This window comes from Lissotriton vulgaris, chromosome 2_1, assembly GCF_964263255.1.
Source record: "Lissotriton vulgaris chromosome 2_1, aLisVul1.2, whole genome shotgun sequence".
Lineage (NCBI taxonomy): Eukaryota > Metazoa > Chordata > Amphibia > Caudata > Salamandridae > Lissotriton > Lissotriton vulgaris.
This window is the reverse complement of record NC_141687.1, coordinates 353,401,317-353,421,171: the sequence shown is the minus strand read 5'-3', so window position 1 is coordinate 353,421,171 and position 19,855 is coordinate 353,401,317. Positions and strand designations below refer to the sequence as shown.

The 19,855-nt window shown below is 49.3% G+C and overlaps 1 protein-coding gene across 2 annotated transcripts in view; it reads right to left on the bottom strand.

The window, feature by feature from the left end:
* Positions 1 to 19,855, bottom strand: part of PHF12 (PHD finger protein 12) — a 375,664-nt gene that overhangs the window by 63,120 nt on the left and 292,689 nt on the right. For both annotated transcript variants that reach the window (XM_086955134.1, XM_086955135.1), the window contains exon 11: positions 5,557 to 5,700. In XM_086955134.1, the coding sequence (XP_086811260.1) occupies positions 5,557 to 5,700 (144 nt within the window). The remainder of the gene's footprint in view (positions 1 to 5,556; positions 5,701 to 19,855) is intronic.

Here is a 19,855-nt window from a genome sequence, read left to right as displayed (position 1 = left end):
GAGCTTTTGAGAGGGACACAGGTGTGATTTCGGCACATTGATGGAGAACCCCAGGTCGTGCAAGAGGTCTGCCGTCATCTGAAGGTGGTGGACGACTGTTTGGGGCGAGCCCGCCTTCAACAACCAGTCGTCTAGGTAGGGGAAGACCGAAACCCCCAACCTGCGCAGATGGGCTGCGACCACCGCCATCACCTTTGTGAACACCCGTGGGGCGCTGGTAAGGCCGAAGGGGAGCACGATAAACTGAAAGTGCTCCAGGCCTACCGTGAACCGCAGGTAACGCCGGTGGGCCGGCAGGACGGGGATGTGAAAATAGGCGTCCTGCAAGTCCAACACTACCATCCAGTCTTGCGGGTCTAGAGCAGCCAAGACCTGAGCTAACGTCAACATCTTGAACTTCTCCTTCCGGAGGAAGCCGTTGACGTTCCTTAGATCCAAGATAGGACGTAGGCCCCCCTTGTCCTTCTTGGGCACCAGAAAGTAGTGGGAATAACAACCACGCCCTACTTCTGGCCCAGGAACGCGCTCGATGGCCCCCTTGGCCAAGAGGGCCGTAACTTCCTCCTGCAGAAGTGTCAAGTGGTCCCCCGACACACGGTGGTTCTGCGGTGGCATGGCTGGAGGAGAGGTCTCGAAGGGGAGGGAGTAGCCCCTTCGGACAATTTGCAGCACCCACCTGTCCGAAGTGATCGTGCGCCAGTGAGCGTGGTGATGGCGAACCCTGCCACCCACTAACGTCACATGGGGCCGAAAGCACGGACTAGGAGGATTTTGGGGTAGATGCTGCGGGGGAGGGTGTGGTCTGACCCCGCCGTTGTCCCCGACCGCCACCACGGCGGTTTCCACGGCCGCCACCGCGTTGAAAGGATTGTTGCGGCGCGTGGCTGGCAGCACGTGTGGGGGCGCCCCTTCCTTGGCCACGAAAGGGGCGAAACGAACCCGGTTGCTGACGCTGGGTCGAGAGACCCAAGGACTTGGCCGTGACCCTGGAGTCCTTGAAGCGTTCCAGCGCGTGGTCCGCCTTGTCACCGAACAGGTGACAGCCATCAAACGGCATGTCCATCAATGTACTCTGGACATCTGCCGAAAAATTGGCGGATCTCAGCCAGGCGTGGCGACGAATCGCCACCGTCGTTGACATAGCCCTGCCTAGCGAGTCGGTCGTATCGAGACCACACCGTATTGAATATTTCGCTGCATCTCGGCCCTCAGTCACAGCCTGACCGAGTTTTGCCCGCACCTCCATGGGGCATTCTGGCAGCAGTTCCGCGACCGTATCCCACACAGAGTGGGTGTAGCGACCCAAGAGGCAGGCGGTGTTGCAAGACCGCAGGCCCAAACTAATGGACGAGAAGACCTTCTTGCCAAATTGGTCATACCTCTTGGATTCCCGGTCGGGTGGGGCCGACGGGAATGCGGACTGGGAGGTCGAGGCCTGGATCACCAGACTCTCAGGAGTGGGGTGGGAAGACAGGAACTTGGGGTCGTCCGGACAAGGACGGTGGCGCCTGGCCACGTTCCGATCGACAGGCGCACCTGAAGCGGGCCTGGACCACGTGCCCAACAGAACGTCCAACAAGGCTTCATTAAACGGCAGCAGTGGCTCCTGTGGGCATGACTGCGGTTTGAAGACCTCGGTGAGGATGTTAGGCCTCACGGCCGAGACGGGGAGCTCAAGGTGTAAGGCCTTGGCAGCCCTCATCAGCACCACAGAATATGCAGCTCCCTCCACCGATGCCACGGAAGGAGGAGAGATCAAACCAGGGTTAGGAGAGTCGTCCAGACCACTGGCATCCCCCAAGTCACCTGTCCAGTCCGGGTCATACTGGCACTCGCGTGACAGAGGGTCCTCGAACCCCTCCCAACCTTCACCGAACTCTTCATCTTCTCCGTATTCGGAGTCAACGATGTAGACCGGCTCCTCGGGGTTCATGGGCCCCATCGGCGCCGGGACCGGCGTCGAGCGACGCCCGTCCGGCCCCGCGTCCGGCGTCGGTGAAGGTAAGGGGACGGCGCCGCCCGGGGCCGGCGCCGGAGCCCCAGTGCCACCCGAAGCCGGCACCGAGGAACCGGCGTCGCGCGGAGGCGGAGCCGCGGGCAACCCCGATGGAATCGGCGCCGGGTTGGATGGGCGTCCATCCGGCGTCGACCCCGAAGGCCCTAGCGGCGCCGGGATCGGCGCCGCCGGCGGCGCCGGAATCGGAGCATCTGACGGCGTCGAGGTAGGGTCAGCAGAATCGCTAGGGCCCCCGGACGGGTTCACTGGGCCCGTAGGCGCCGTGGAACCCGCCGGAGGAGACAGGGCCCTCATGGCCATGAGGAACGCCTCTATCTCCTCAGGCGTCGAACCGTGCCCAGGGACCTGAGGGTATGGGGCAGGCCGCGCCGGCGACTCTCGCGGAGCCGCGGGGTTGGGGTCACCCGAACCCCCGGCCGCATCGCGCGAGCGTCGGGGGGATTCGTGGGTACGATGACGACGCCCCGACTTCTTGTGTTTCTTACCTGACGAGGATGACGAGTGGTGTCGACTTCCGGAACGCTCGGCGCGGCCCCGCGACCGCTCCCTCGAACGCTCTCTCGACCTCCGGCCGGACCGGGACCGCTCCCGGTCCCGACGTGGGGCCGACACCCGGAGCTCCAGTAGCTTGCGGGACCGCTCCCGTCTAGCTTTGCTGGTGAGGGCCCGGCAGTGGACGCAGGAGTCCACGTCGTGGTCGGGGCCCAGACACCGGAGACAGAGGCGGTGATGGTCTGTGACCGACATCGTGCGCTCACAGTCATCACAGTGCTTGAACCCAGGCATCCTAATAGGCACAAAGTGATAACAACTCGAAAAAACTTGGTCAAAGACCGGAGTACTGCTCTTCAGATCTGCGTCCACTGGCGTGGAAAAAAGAAGAACTGACGTCAGCGCGCGGAGGCGGCGTCTATATACTCCAGCGACGTCATCACGGCGCACGACGCAAACGACGGACGCGGAGCCGCAGGGGACGCCTGCAGACGACGCCTACCGACGCGCAGGGGTACTGCTACGCAAAAGTTTCCGGATCCAGACTGACGCCTGGGGATATTCTAAGGTAAAGAATCTAACACTAACGTGTTTCTTTCAGATGCATGAATTTGTGTGAGTCTCAGTTTGCAGATATTTTGGAAAAGCGAGTGCCTTGAATTCCCGAGATAAAAATGTTATGCAAAAGGTCGATCACCTTGTAAAAATAATAGCTGGTTTTGTTTTCTAATGCTGCTGTGATTTTCTCCATGTCGAGAAAATTCCAAAGCTTGTACCATAAGACTGCATGGTCCAGAGGTGCCTCATGCTGGTCTCCCGGTGGTGGGGGCACTGGAGAAGTAGGCAAAATACCTTGACTAGTCTATTGAGTGGGTATTCCCTGGGACAGGTGGTGTGGGTGCATGGATGCAAAGTTTTGGAATTTTGCATTTTCTGGTGCTGCAAACATTTATTTCTGGTGTACCTTTTCTAATACTTGGTGTTCCACATCTCATTTGTGTGAGATGGTTGCTTGCCTGCTTAGGGCTGGCTGCCACTGTTTTTAGCATCTGGTAGGTATATTACCATCAGAAAGCTTATTTTTCCTGCTATCTTGGAGTTTTCACTGTCTTCTCCTTTATCCATGTGTGAAAAGCTCTTAGAGCCAGTAAGACTGTTTTCAGTTCCAACGCACAAATGTGTTGTACTGCTTCCCTTGTTTTCCACAAATCCATGATGTTTAGTTCACCATGTGTGCTCTTTATCCCGTGTGGGGTGCATTAGTGGTAACAGTCCCTGAAGGAGCTTGCAGCATAAAAGGTCTGCCTACTGCTACACTGCTTAAGTTTCATCATGCCATTTACTTTTGTACCTTCTGAGTAGCAAGTGCTAGATACTCCCAACTGTTTCTGTATCCATTCTTGTATTGGTCTCATAAGTAGCCTGCCATATGGGATTAATGGAATGCATGAAGCCATAATGCTCATTCTGATAAAGGGGGGCTTGGTCGGTCAATGCCAGGATCCTGTGGGCAGAGGGGAATCCTTTGGGGGTCCCTAGAGTTGAACCTTGATCCCATGAAGACAGTTTCCCTTTCTGGTATTGGGTAAGATTTTCCCAAATGCTATTGAAAAATCCAGTCTGAACTGTGTATGGATAACTGTCTTTATGGTCCTTTAGCATTGTGTGAACAAGCTCACGTTTACTAGCCAGTCATCTAGGTAGGAGTATACATATATTCCTTGTCTTCTTAGATATTGATTGACAACTAAGCAAATTAATCTTTTATGCTTCTTGCTTACTGGTACATGCAGATAGTTATCTGTTTCTCTATTGTTGCCATACATTCCTCTTTCCACTGACACGAAATAGCCTCTTGAAGTGTTGTCATTTTGATATTTTGTCTCATGAATTTGTTCAGAAACTGGAGATCCAGAATTGGCCTCAGTGATTTGTCTTAGCACCAGGAAACAAACAGGTTGATTCCCTTGTTAACCTCTTAAGCGCTGCTGACGGCCAACGGTCGTCACGAGCGCTACCTCCCCAGTGCTGCGCACGACCATTGGACATCCATTCAGCACTAGTTCCAATGGACAGCGCAGCACTGGGGAGGGATATTTGCAAAGCAGCGAAGGTGTTAATCACTTTGATTGGTACATTTTCGTCATTTGCTTTTGTTGCAGCTCCTGCACCTTTTTTTTGCAAATGCTGTTGCTCTTCCTTCGTATGTTTTCACTTTATTTGCACGACACTTGTTGGCGTTTATAGGAGTTCAATACAGTAACGGTGTTGGTTAATGCTCAGTATCTATTTGTCCAAGGTGATTGGTCTCCACTCCTAGAGGAAGTCTTCTTTTCTTCCCCCAGTGATGTTATGTGGTGGGGCTAACCTTTGCTGAATTAATTTGCTCAACAAGCCCGCCTCTTTGAGCTGGCCCATTCCCTAATTCTGCCTTGAAAGGGCTGCCGAGGTCTTGAAGGGAAGTGCCATTGAGGTGGTGTGGATTGCTGTGTACCTGTTGGCTAGCAGGAAGTCTTCAGCTTTGAAGGTTGGATGCCAAAGAAAAACAACCTGCAAACATCTGTGACCAATACTAGTTGGCGAGAGTGTAAAGAGCATGTGATTTACAGCAGCATATGCTACCAACTATAGTGAAGTAAACAATACAAAAAAGCAAGGAATTAATCTGGGAGATAATTACGCTGCAAAATAAACCATTATACTTGTAAGAATGGGTTAGCAGCTTGAAGATCTTCTAGATTTGCATGCGACCCTTCTGCCGCCTTCCACTTTTTGACCAAGTTATTAGATGGCGGAACAGCACATAGCATGTGAATTCAGAACAGATTTATACTGCAAAATGTATGCTTTCATGGATGACCAGTTAAAGGAAGCAAAAAGTAAATATTGATGGCAGAAAACTCCTCACCCCCTCTCCCCCCCCCCCCCCGCCCCCCCCGATGTACACCACCGGTGTGGTTGGTTAGTAGCAGGGTTGATGTAACCAATCGCTGCTCAAGTGTTACTCAAACAGCCTATACCATAGCCATGTGTTGCAGGACACTCACCTTCTGGCTGCGTTCCGACAGGATGTGGCTGGTGCGGAGCTACACTGTTGGCTGCTGGTGATGCCTTAGGTGTGAAAAGTTGCTGTATCCTCTGGAAGGCCAAAAACTTAATAAGCTTGTCATCCAGCAGGTTTATCTCGATCTCTGTGGAAAAGAGCAGCATTAGCTTTGAGAAGTTTAGTACCAGGTCCACCTGACCAGGTGAGTATTTCCAATCAGTAAGAACCATTCTGCTTGAGCATGTTTAACAACGTAAAAGGCTAATGCTACTTACCAGTATGCATCTGTTCTTGGCATGTAGGGCTGCTGACATTCATATCTTAGCATAGATCGCCGCCTAGTGTTGGGTCTGGATGTTTGCACCTTGTTGTCTTGGAAGAGTCTTCGAAGTATCACGAAATAGGTGACTCCTCACCTGGACTACAGTGCACATGGGCATCTTCTCCATCTTCAGATTGTTTTTCGCCATTGTGGCAAAGATGGAGTATAGTAAGGTAAGAGATGACCATGAAAATGTATGTAAGGAAGAGAACCATGCAGCTGTGACAAGCACCGGGGAGGAGAGTGGGTATATGAATTTCAGCAGCCCTACATGCCAAAAACAGATGCATACTGGTAAATAGCATTTGCCGTTCGAGTCATGTGGGCTACTAAATTCATATCTCAGCACAGACTGTATAGCAGTTTCTCCTCTAGTGGTGGTCACCTGTACCAGTTGCAGTGGTTTGAAAAAGAGGTTTAAGGACAGCCTGGCCCACAGTAGCTTGTTGCTTAGCTTGCACGTCAACACAGTAGTGTTTTGTGAAAGTGTGTATGGTAGACCATGTAGCTGCCCTATATAGGTCTTCTAAGGGAATATTTCCTAGGAAAGCCATGGATGCCCCCATTTTACGCGTGGAGTGTGCTTTTGGGGAACTGTTAAAGTGCGCTTCGCTTTTTGAGAGCATATTTGAATGCATTTAACTATCCATCTGGCTATTCCTGCCTTGGAAATGGGGTTACCCTTATGTTGTGGTGAAAAAGCTACAAATAGTTGCTTTGTCTTTCTGAATGATTTTGTTTTGTCAACGTAATATAACAGAGCTCTTATAACGTCTAGTGTGTGTAGAGCTCTTTCAGCCACGGATTGCGGGTTTTGAAAGAAAACTGGCAATTCTATGGACTGATTTATGTGGAAAGTGGATATGACTTATGGCATAAACTTAGGGTTTGTACGAAGTACTACTTTATTGTGGTGTATTTGCATGAAAGGTTCCTGAATGGTTGGTGCCTGTAGCTCACTCACTCGCCTGAGGGAGGTAATAGCAATAAAAAATGCCACCTTTCATGTTAAGAACTGTAGTTCACAATGATTGCAGGGGTTCAAAGGGGGGTCCCATGAGTCTGGTTTAAGCTCCAGACTGGAGAAGGTGGATGCTTTGGAGGGATAATTCTTTTAAGTCCCTCCATAAAAGCTTTTATAGGTGGGATTCTGAAAAGGGACACATGTCTGTTTTGAAGATATGCTGCTATAGCAGCAAGGTGTAGCCTTATAGATGAGTATGCTAGGTTACATCTTTGAAGATGTAGCAGGTAACAGATTAAATTTTGGATGCAGGCATCTAAAGGATTGATTTAGTTATTACAATAAATTACAAATCTTTTCCCATTTAGCTGCGTAGCATGCTCGGTTAGTGGGACGCCTTGCTTTCTTGATAATGTTCATACAGTCTGGAGGCAAGTTAAGGTATCCGAACTCTAAGACCTCAGGAGCCAGATCGCTAGGTTCTATTGATTGGGATCTGGGTGCCTGATTTCTCCATGGTTCTGTGTTAGCAGTTGTGGTGAGAGGTGCAGTTTTTGGTGAGGAACCACAGAGTTCTAGGAGCGTTGTGTACCATGGCTCGCTTGCCCATGTAGGAGCAACCAGGATCATTATAAGCGACTGTTGCCTTAGCTTGCGTGCCACTAATGGAATCATTGGGGTTGGTGGAAAAGCGTAAGCAAATCTGCCTGACTAGTTTATCCATAACGCATTGCCTTGTGACAACAGGTGTGGGAACCTGGCAGCGAAGGACGGGCATTTTGAGTTTTCGTTTGTGGCAAACAGATCTATGTCTGGATGTCCCCACTTCTGGAAGAATGGTTGGAGAACTAGAGGATGAATCTCCCATTCGTGTACTTGCTGACTGTCAGTTCAGTAAGTCTGCTATCTGGTTGTCCATTCCTGGGAGGTGTTCTGCCAGGAGATAAATGTTTTCTGGAATTGCCCACTTCCATATACTCTGTGCTAGGTGAGATAGTTGCAGAGAGTATGTCCCCCTTGCTTTTGGATGTAGTACATGGCTGTCATGTCCGTCCGGATTAACACAACCTTGTTGCGCAAGTATTTCTGAAAAACTTTCATTGCTAGAAAAACTGCTAGCAACTCTAAGTGATTTATATGTAGTGTCTTTTGCTTGACTGTCCAGCGACCTTGGACTGTATATTGAAGCAGATGGGCTCCCCAGCCTGTCACTGATGCGTCCACTGTTAATACTACCTGTGGAACCAGCTCTAGGAACAGTCTGCCCGTGGAAAGGTTTTGTGGGTTCCACCACTGCAGAGAGCGGAAAGTGCGACTGTCTACCAACATTAGGTCTTTTAGTTGCCCTTGAGTTTGGTTCCACTGGCGTGCTAGGCATTCCTGTAAGGGGCGCATCTGAAGCAGAGTATGAGGGACGATGAATATGCAGGAGGCAATCATGCCTATAAGCTGCATGAACACTCGAGCTGGAAGGGAGTGTTGTGGCTGAAATCTTTGAATGAGAGATTGTATGTTGGCTATCCTGGCTGGATTTGGATATGCCTTTGATACTGAGGTGTCTATTGTTGCTCCCAGATATTGCTGTATGTGGGAGGGTTGCAGATGTGATTTTGGGAAATTTACGGAGAACTCTAGACTGAGCAGTAGATGGATTGTTTGCGAGGTATGGCTGGCACACTGTACTTCTGAGTTGGCTTTTATAAGCCAATCGTCGAGGTAAGGGAACACATGAACACATGGATGTGTTGCCTCCCGAGGTGTGCTGCTACTACTGCTAGGCATTTTGTAAAAACCCTTGGTGCAGTAGTTACCCCGAAGGGGAGAACTTTGAATTGGTAGTGCTGACCCTCTATTGTGAACCTGAGGCATCTCCTGTGAGCTGGATGTATAGGGATGTGAAAGTACGCATCCTTGAGGTCTAGTGTGGCGAGGAAGTCGCCTTGCTGGAGTAGTGAGAGTACCTGCTGTAGAGTGATCATATGGAAATGATCCTAGAGTATGTAATGGTTGTGAGGTCTGAGGTCTAATATTGGTCTGAGGGAGCCATCTTTTTTGGGAATGAGGAAGTATAGAGAGTATATCCCTGTCCCTTGATGTTGTAATTGTTCTTTGGACATTGGACGGTGTTTGGGCGGTATGTTGGGTGGAGTAGAAGTGAGTTCCAGGCAGTAATCATACTGGATAATTTTTCTCACCCACTTGTCTGTAGTGATAGCGTTCCAGACTGGTAGGAATTGTGTTATTCTGCCTCAGACTGGTGTTAAGTGGTCTGGAGGGGGTGTGAAAAAGTCACTGTTTGGTGGCAGCGGAGGCTCGGGTGTTAATATTGCCACGTCCTCTGCCTTTGTTATTGTTCCCTCTATAACCACCTCTATTGGAGCCTTTATTAAAGGTGCCTTGTGTAGTGCTTTTGAATGACGAAGAGGTTTGGGATGTGTTGCCTCTGCCTGAGCCTCGAAAGGAGGAGCGACGAAAGGAGCTCCTAGACTGTTGGAATTGAAGTGCACCCATTGACTTAGCGGTGTCAGTATCTTTTTTCATCTTTTCTAAGATGGTATCAACCGCAGGGCTAAACAAGAATGGGTTGATTGAGTATGGTAGATTGCACTTCATTTTTAAATCCAGAAATGCGTAGCCAGGCATGCCGGCGTAGTAATACACTTGTGTTGACAGACGTAGCGGCTGTATCAGCTACATCAAGGGCGCATTTTATGGATGCGTTAGTGATTAATTTACCTTCCTGTATTATGTTGTTTGCTTTTGCCTTAGAGGGTTCTGGTAGGTGTTGTAATAGGCCTTCCAGTTGGTCGTAGTGTGCTCTGTCATAGCGTGCTAGGAGAGCTTGGGTATTGGCAATTCTCCAGGCATTTGCTGCCTGAGAGGCCACCCTTTTCCCTGAGGCTTCTAAACTTTTTGACTCCTTGTCAGGAGGGGGAGCATCCCCAGTTTGAGAATTTGCTCTTTTTCTGGCATTAGATACAACTAGGGAGTCTAGTGGTAGCAGAGATTTATTATAAGAGGGGTCTGTAGGGGCCGGTTTATATAATTTTTTCAATCCTTGGATTGAGGACATGCGCCCTGGCTGGGTCTTTAAAGATGTCTGGTGCGTGCTTTAGTACTCCTTTTAGCACAGGGAGTACACACACACTCTTCTCTGATGTTGGGAAGGTGCTGAATAGAAAATCCTTCTCTATAGGGTCAGTGTGCATGTGTACGCCATGATACTGAGCTGCCCTGTCCACTAGCTGGTTAAAAGCGACATTGTCGTCAGTAGGGGATGGCTTTGCTTTGTGGGGTATGGAGAGGGATCTGTTATGGGTTGTGTATAATGTGTGTCATCAGGATCATTATGGTCAGTCCATGTGTCATCCTGGTTTCCTTGATCATTAGTTTGTATAAAGTTATCCTGAGGATCCTCACCCATGTCCTCTTCCTCATCATAATCTACAGGTGTGGGAGAATATGGAACATAAGGCATGCCTGTGAAAGGTCCTGAAGGGGATGTGCCAAAGTCCTTTCTTTAAGGAGGAGCAGGAGAATGTGCTTCTGTGTCCAGTCTTTTCTTGTTTTTATTGTAAACGGATATATGGCCTGTATCAGGGTCTATATACCGTCTTTGTTGTTCTGGGTACACTGGATCTGGATAAAAAAGTTCTTCTTCCACTGTCCGTGGATTCGGCGCCGAAGATTTTGGATCGGACGCTTCTTTATGGTGAGTTTCAGACTCGAGGACCCTTGGAGCTTTTTTCGGGTCGACGGGTTTGTTTGGATCGAGCGTCTTTTTGGGCTGGACTTCATTTGTATGATGAGCAGCCTTCTTCGGCCCGACGGCCTCTTTCGAGGCGACGACTTTGCTGGTGTCGACGCTCGTTCTCGGCTCTGCGGCCGTTTTTGAGTCGACGGCCTTCTTGTGCTCGACGACTTTTTTGAGTTGTGCTAAGGGCACTTTGGAAAGTGTTTTGCTCGGTCCAGGGGTACCGGAAGGCTTGGGTGTGGTCTTCGGAGAGGAGCCGGAAGGCGGGGCTTCTGAAGCGGTGTGGCGGTCGCGGCTAAGGCTTTGGGGCGATGCTTTGACCGGAAAATTGTGGAGGTGGAGGCGGAGTAGAGGCTTTGGTACTCACGGTTTGCCCCAGTGTGATGTGGTCATCGGAGTCCGACTGGTCCTCTACGGTGACTATTTCCAGGTCGGAGTCCGCCACCTCTGGGAGGTCATGTTAGTCGTCGAAAATGTTCTCCGGGTCTGGTGCCTGGCGCTGCATCTCTTGTCGAGCAGCTCTTCGGTTCCGGATAGTTTTTTTCGACCGGAACAGAGCAAAAGCGGGACAGTTTGCTTTGTTGTGCTCTGGAGATAGGCACCTTTTGCATACTTTATGCGTATCACTATGTGGAAACTTAAATGCACACTGTGGGCATCTTTTAAACGGGGTCCTTTCCATCAGCAGGAGGCCCACGTGGCGTCGAAAAGGCCCAACGGCTCGCGTCGACTACAGGAGCGAAGTGGAAACTGTTGTATAGTCGAGGGATACCGAGTGGAAACAATACCGTCGAATGTAGAAAGTTTTGGCCTTGGAAAGTTGTAAAACTTCGGTCCCGAAGTTGGAGCTGTCAAAGTGCATCCGAACCCAATGGCGGGAAAAAAACCAATATGAAGATGAAGATGCCCATGCACACTGTAGTCCAGAGGGAGGAGTCACCTATCTCGTGATACTTCGAAGACTCTTCCAAGACAACAAGGTGCAAACATCCGGACCCAACACTAGGCGGCGATCTATGCTAAGATATGAATTCAGCAGCCCACATGCCTCGAACATTGTGCTTCTCTAACCAAAGAAAAAAAATCAATGACCATCACTGAATGTTTGAGACATTGAGGACCTGGGAATAATCACTGAAGGTGCAGGAGCAGCTTCAGAAAAAGTTCCAGTCTGCACAGCATCTGAGGAAGCAAAAATCTTCGTGTCTTAAATGCAGGTGTAAAGGCCAGCAAAGAGCCATCCAGTCTGTACTGCAAGTGTAAGGTCAGCAGATATCTTTGCATGCTGCAGTGCATGCATAGAAGAGCAGGGTGCACGGCATGTGTCAGATATTTTTTTTTAAAAAGCATACAGAAAGAGTACATGTATGGGAATCTCTACTACATATAAGACTGCATACATGTTAGTCAGTGTGCATTATGAAGGGGAAGAATTTGTCTTCACTGAAGTCCTAAAAAACAAGTTACTTCTCTTTAGTAGCGCCTTATTTGGTGGAAACTATATCTAGCAGCAGGATCCTTACCTTTGAGATGCCCAGGCATCGAACTGGATCCAGAAGATTTTTCATGAGCAGTACCCTGCACGCCAGTTGATGGTGTCGCTTGGACCCACGTGTATCGTCCGTGCTGGTAGTGATGTCTGAGGCACCTATATAGCTGCCACCTAAGCTCGGACTTCAGTTTTTTCCATGCTACCCAGCACTGATCTGAAGAAGAGCTACCCATTCAGAATTTCTTGACTTTTTGTCTTCTCTTTTTTAGTGTTTTTCCGCTTAATGTGGCAGGGATGTCCTCCAGGAAAGTCACCCTTAAAGCCCTGCAGTGACTGTATGCCTGTGGTGATCTCAAGTGAGACCACGACCCGAAGTCGTGCTCTGACTGCCACGCCTTGAATCCTAAGGCTCTGCTGGAGCAGTACTCTAAGCTCATGGTGGCTAAGCGGGCGACACTCCAGGTCCTGGGAGTGGTCAAAATGTTTGAGATCCTCGTCCCACTCCAAATCCTCAGTACATTTGGGTAAGTCTCGTCCGTCAGGCAACAAGACAACGGAGCATCATCATTCAAGGCCTGGATCCACTGTAGTACCTGGGCCGAAAACCCAGACTTTATGGGAGCCGGAGTGACCAAATCCCAAATAAAAGCTTTATGAGACCATGTGCCTCATATATGGGTTCCCGACACCACTGGTGAGCCTTTGGGCTGTGCCGAGTCAGAAGGGGCCCCATCCAGTTCCGTGCCAGCCGCTTAAGTGACAGTCAGGCCCCCAGGATCCGATTCAGTGCCGGCCGTACCATTCGAGTAATGCCCAAGGAAGATATAATCCCTTCTCCAAAGGCCTCCATGCATGTGGACTCCCTATCCGGCGGTGTAGTTGGGAAGGAAGTGGGGACTTGGACCATGAGGCTTTCCGATTTGGGACCCTGGACAAGGGAAGGTGGGTCCACCAGAGCTGGCCAATGTCTCGTAGCATTCGGCCTATTGAAAGGGGGGCAAGATCCTAGCTTTGCCCAGGAGGGTGTTTTCTCTGAGGGCTTCATTAATGGGGAGTAGTGGCTCTGAGGAGGTCTTTCCCAGCAGCAGTGCCTCTGAGAGGAAATTTGTTTTGACCTCACTGAAGGAAGCTGGAGAGTCTAGCACTTCTGCCACCCTCCCAATCACCAATATGGTGGAGGTGGTTTTATAAATGGAGGGGCCAGGTGTACATTTAAGGCTAGTGTCAGGGGAGGTGCCACGGCCACTGGAATCTTGTATGGTCAAAAAGAAGTTTTCCTTAACACATAGGTGTGGCTTACTAGCTCCATCAAGGTTTGAAAAACGTTGAGGAAATGGAAATATGCCTTCAGAGTTTGATTGGGGTTGGAATGAAGCTAGGTGCAACCTTGGCTGAGGTTGCAGTGCATTCACTTCAGTCCAATAGGACTATAGGTTCTTCCTTCAGCGTTCCGGTGACAACGTCCAGGGGAATGGTATGGGTTGCCACGCCGAGAATGTGCAGGCATTGGCCCCGGAGACAGGGCATGTTCCGGAAGGGGGTCATGAGAGAGTCTGCATCTGGGAAGCATTGACAGATGGCAACGTGAGGTTCCATGGGCCCTGAAAGGGCACTAGAGGGATTTGGAAAGGTAACAAAAATCCGGAACATTGCCTCTTTGAAGGCTCGGATCTGTTGTGGCATCGCCAATGCCTCCAGAAATACTGTCTGAATCAGGGCAAGTTGAGGGATCAGTTCCGTTGCAGGAGACGTCCCCTGATATCTGCATGACTTCTCAAGACAAGAGTGGTTGGAAGACGGGGAGCCACGCTTGGACTCATTATGCTTCTTTTTGGAATTTGATTTACCTGATGACTTGGAAGGGCAGTTTCTAGGGAATAATGAATAGTTTCTTACCAGTCGGTGTAGTTTTGCAGCTTGAAGATCTTTCTGGATTCACTATGCTGTGCATATTCCGCAGTCTTGTGGTTGGGTCCGGATTCGTAGTCTTTTCTTTGTTTTTTTTTTTTTGTAGCCCTAGTGGGCGTCGGCGTCACACCTCCTCGGGCGCATTTCCGGTGACGTCGGCATGCTTCCTGCGGAAGCTCCCACTCTTGGGCGCCATCTTCAGATTCTTTTTTCCGCGGTCGGGTCTGGATCGTTCCCGTTGGGCTCCAGACATTTTTGGAGAAAGTACTGAAAAGAGTGGAAGTTGGAGGAGATATTGCAAGAAGAAGACCAGAGAAGACTTCGCAGAACACTGACGAAGAGGAGAGAAGGTGAAAACCTCGAGAACTTCGACGATCGTCGACGTCCACGCGCTCAGTGAGGCCTGAACGCACGAGGATGGACAACACGCCGTTCAAGTTCTGCCCGAACTGCAGACACAAGTACGCACAAAAGGACCAGCACCCGGTTTGCAACCTCTGCCTACCGGTAGAACACAGAAGCGAGGACTGCAACGCCTGCGCCGTCTTCGCCCAGAAGACCCTCCGAGTGAGGAAGAGACAGAGGGTAGCACACGCCGCCCTCTGAGGAAAATCCCCGACGCCATCGCTGTACGAGCTGGGGATGCCCTCAGAGGAGGAGGACAACGCTGCCGCAGAAGACGACTGCTACACGGTCGTAGAGACCGATTACAAGAAGACACCTGATAAGGTAGGAGACTCGACGTCCCATAAGAACACCAGAGACCCTGAGTCTCGAAAGCTCGAGGCCAAGAGCCCGAAGGCGCCGACGCAGCGACATCTGCCGTCCGCGACCACAAGCAGGCCCAGCGGATCCTCGGAGAAGGAGTCCCTGGCGCCGAAGGCTGTTGACCAGCAGAAAGCGTCGAAGATCGTCGCCGAAAAGGACCGATCGACGTCGAGGGACAAAGACCCTAAAGCCTCGGCAACGTCCAAGGACCCGAAAGCCAGTTCGACGTCCAAGCCGTCGACGCCGAAGATCTCGACGCCGAGCATTTACCTGATGACTTGGAAGGGCAGTTTCTACGGAATAACCTCGAGATCAGGAATGCGCCTGTTGCAGAGATCAAGCCTTTTGCTCGTTTCTGCGGTGTTCCGTGAGAGTTTAACATCGCAATGTCAAATGGCTTTCAGATTCATTTGAGCACAGTTGACACACGATTTAAAACCATGTGAGGAGCTGAGATACCAGGGACGGACCTCATGGGTGTCCGTCACTTACATCAGTTTATGGCAATACCTTGCACAGTTAAAAATTGTGTACTTTTTGGGGGGAGACATGTCCCTTGTAGACTGGAAAAATTCTGTAAAGAAGATTTTCTGTCAGTGACAGAATCAAGGGAGTGAATTAGAATTGGAACCAGAGGAAAGAAAGGAAGCGAGGTCTACGCGCAGAGGTAGTTGTGATATGTGGCCCTGATGTCACTTTAAGAGTGGGCTGAACCTAGGGAAGATGCACTAAGCCACCTACCTTTGCCCGAGTGAATTGCTGAGAAAAATATCCAGATCCCGCAGGGCAGGATATTAATATTAACAAGGTGAGGAATCTGAGGTTTCAAATATTGAGCAAAAAAATGATGCTTAAACGTGCCGTTGTTTGTGACATCAAAAACAAAATATCGATTTGATGCAGCAGGGAGCTCTTGTTAACCCCTTCGATGCTCATGACGAGCTCAGCTCGTCATGAGGCACAGTGGAGCTGTGCTGATGACGAGCTGAGCTCGTCATGAACAATGGGAATTACTCTCATGCAGCACAGGAGGGGAAAATGCACAGCAGCGATGTGGTTAATGGCCGTAATGCTTTTTTAGAATGCCCATGCACATCTCAGGATAATTTAGATGTCCATATAGTCTGCTCTCATCCCATGAGAAGAATTTCAAGGATGTCATGTTCAAATGGAGTATCTGACCTTGTAATCTGGTGAGGATGTTCAGCTTACATTGGTTTCACTGACATTTGGTGCATGTCTAGTTACCACGATTGACTGGACCGATAAGGATTTATGTTGCCTGAAAATCCAGAATTTCAAAATAGGTATTGGTATCAATGGAATCGGATGATATGTGTTGACTATAGTAAGGCCTTCGACCAATTCACCAAAAGAGAAATGCCCAGAGAACCTGGATCTGGAAGCAAAGTCTTGCCATTTCTTTCTCCGAGGCATGGGGAATAGATATACTTTTGGATAGCTCCAAGCTGTGAAGATTTCTAGAGGAAAACCACTATCTAAAACCCTTCATAGTTATCTTCATAAAATCTGCTAAGGATTTATGCTTGCCAATGCAGAACGCCTGGCAGGTGAACTTCTATTAACAATACGCTCAAACATATCTTCTGCATCTTCAGTGCTAACAGCCTCAACCTTGTCCCTATGTTTGTTCAAGGGATGCATGATTGTCCATCTGAATTGATGTGAATTTCAAAGAAACAGAATGTGAGGCTACTCCCCCTTGACCAAAGGCCCTGCAGGGAGAGAGGCACTTGATGCACCTCTAAACCTGGCAGAAGCATCTGTAACACTCTGTGTTGGAGCTCCACGCTGAAAGCAGGAGACTGCCTCGTTTGCACCACCAGTATAGACTATTTGACATGAAAGTTTAGAAGATGCCATGAAAGCTATTAGAGAGGAAATGTAACCAGCTGTTGAACTGGGAATCTTCAAAAGCAGCTGACACTACTCTCAGAATGATTGCACACACTCCTCCAAAGAAAATACTTTTCTTTCTGCTGTATCTAAGGTAGCCCACGCTAAGGTGAACTTGCTTGAATTGGGACAGATTTCTGGTAGTTTATGTGCAGACATAGCCTGTGAGACTGTGTTGTTTGTAAGTTAGAAACAAAGGCTAACAGTGCAGTGAGAATGAGTGAATTAACAAGGAATAGGATACAGTTGTTTACTTAAAATGCTTCCATATCAACCACTTAAAGGACTGATGGTAGTATTTGAACCTTGAGCTAATTCCTGACAGCAGCACTTATGTTTTCGCTAACATCAAAGTCTTAGATGGAGACAGGAAACAACGTCAATTGGAAGATCGATGACTCTTCTTTTTTCAACTTCTTCCTGAATCTCCTTCTTTGACATTCATTTCAGTTTGCTGGCACCATCACAGTGGAAGCAGTTTGTCAGTTCTTTTACTCTCATTTGCTTCACGTTCCCATGCAGTTCAGTATACTCACAATCCTTGAGGATCCTCTTGGACTTTTTCAGGTAGAATGCACATTCCTTTCTAGAGTGGGAAGATGGCAAAACACACTAAACATACTTCATGTGGGTCTATGGCAGTTTTTGCTCTTCTACAGGATGGGCACTTGCCAGACGAGGAAAGCATGTTGTCAAGCAAAGGTCAAGAAAAAAAATACTTCAGACAATCTGAAATGTATAAGATACAGAATGAAATTGAAAAATAAAGTTTTGTGAGCAATTACTCAGAAAACACTTATGGGTTGTGGTAGTTGTAGGAAGCTCGCTCTGTATATACCATACCAAAATGAGGTATAGTGTGCAGAGTCCAGGGGAACCACAAAGGTAGGCAGAGGTAAAAGTAGATAGCACCTTACTATCTATTTGTAGTAGTATGGGCGAGCAGTAAGGCTTTATCAGAGGGTAGTGTTTAGCATGTACACACTCAGGCACAAATGAGGCCACACACTCAGAGACTGACCTCAGACCAATTAGTTTGTATCAAAAATATTATGTTATTTTATTTCTTAAAACCAAGCCAAGCCTGGTGCAGGTAAGTGAAGTAAATGCTTTGCAAAATCATATGTAATATTTTACAATTGAAAGCCGGTTCGAATGCAGTTGTTTGATTTACTGGCAAGTAAATGTGTCGAAATTAATTTGCAGGTCACTATGCACGTTACTTTTTAGATTACTTTTCAGATTACTTTTGCTAATCAGTGTAATGAGCCTAGATATCACACTGAGATATATCCTTGACAAAAGGTAAGTAATTAACTTTTTGTAAATAGACAGTTTTTCAAAGTTCCATACAAATCAACTCCACATTTTCAAGGAAAAACAGTCAATGTATTCCTACGGAGAAAAATTGAGTTAATGGTTTGCAGGAAAGTACTGTTTTGTGGGAGTTGGTATTTTGGTGTTAGATCCAGGGTTCACCAAGGGTCAAGGATGCACTCTTGAAACACCCTCAGCGGCGATAGGGAGGTCAGGTGCTGAGGCCCAATGTCATCCAATAGGGGACGGGGGCCGCCAGTTGGTGGCTTCTCACAAGCAGGCCACACGGTTGTGGGAGGAAAGCTCTTGGTGTTAGGCTCAGGGCAAAGGGGGATCGGCGTTAGCACCCAAAGTACAGCCGCAGCGGTGCCGGGGCGGCTGGATGCCGGGTGCTGTTTTGGTGTCAGGTGCCCTGATGTTTTCAATGGGGATTCTCCGGTTGCAACAAAGACTGCAGGCAGGGGGACAAAGATCTTCTGGAGGTGACCACCGGTTCGAGAGGTAAGTTGGGATGCTGGGACACAGTCGGTTGGACCACCCAAGGCCGTGGGATGTTCGGTGCAGTGGGCTTTTTTATGCGTCCGGTTTTCCTTACCAGCTCGAGTAGAGGTCGGGAGGACCCTCCGGAAAGAGACTGCAGGCATTGCTTAGAGATTCGAAGAAGGTCAGAGATCACCAGATCTCAGGTCAAGATCGCCAGGGAGACCTCCTCCTGGTGTTGGCCCACTCTAACTCGGGCTGTGGGCATATGGTGCAGACTCACGGTTTTGGCTGGAGTCTGAGTCTGTTGGCGAACAAATCCAGTGCTCACGGGAGACAAAGTCTTTGGTTTGGAAGGCAGAGCAGGCCCTTCGGGTTCTTGAGGCTGCTGGCTGCAGGACACACCGGGTTTTCGATAGAGCAGGTTCGAGGTGTGGACAGGTCGGTAGGGCTGGGGCCACATCAGAGGTCGTCGCCCTCTTCTTAGTTCTATCACGGCTTCTTTGGTCCTTCTTTTCTTCTGGTCAGTTTTTTACTGAGGAGGCAAGGTATTAGATAAGGGGCGTAAGTAAAGGTTGGGACCAATGGCTCCCTTCCTTGGGGTGGGTACACCACCTACTATACCACCCTCCAGTGGTAGGGGGCATAGGTCTCGCTCTGGTTGGGTGTGTTCCCCATCTGCAAGATGGCAGGTACTGAAAGTTGTGCTTCACCTCGCCTCCCTCACTGGAGGGGTGGGGTTGGCAAAGGTGGGCATACCTCCCTTTCACACTTGGTTTTCCAGACGGTTCTCCCGCCCAAAGTAGGGGTCAGAACCTGTGGGGGCCAGATGCTGAAAGCAGCAAAGGCCTGAGGAAGCACACAAAGGCAGCAAGCCATTGAAGCTTTCACTTTGTGGACCCTGCCCATCTTTGGGGAGGAGGCTTGGCACCTCGTCCCAGAATGTGCATTGTTTCAGATCCCCAAGTGCAGCAGGCTCTCGACCCAAGGGTCCAGAAACATGTCTGGTGGTGGCAGCTGGCAAACAGCCACTCAGCCTGGACACTGGTGTTAGGTCGTTTTTTAGGAAGCATCTGTAAGATGCCCTCCGAGTGCATTTTTTTTAATCCCACATTGGCATCAGTGTGGGTTTGTGATGCGAAGTTTGATTCCAAACTTCCTTGTTTTCAGTAAAGCCATTATGATGCTGTGGAGTTTGTAATGGCATTACTGCATTTACAAAATCTAAGAATTGGCTTAGATACTGTAGGGGTACAGGGCTCATGCACCTGTACTCTTACCACTGGTATAGTGCACCCAGCTAGAAGGGTGGCTGACCTATGCCAGGGCAGTGGGTTGTAGGTATGGCACACAGGGATGTGTGCCATGTCTACTCTTC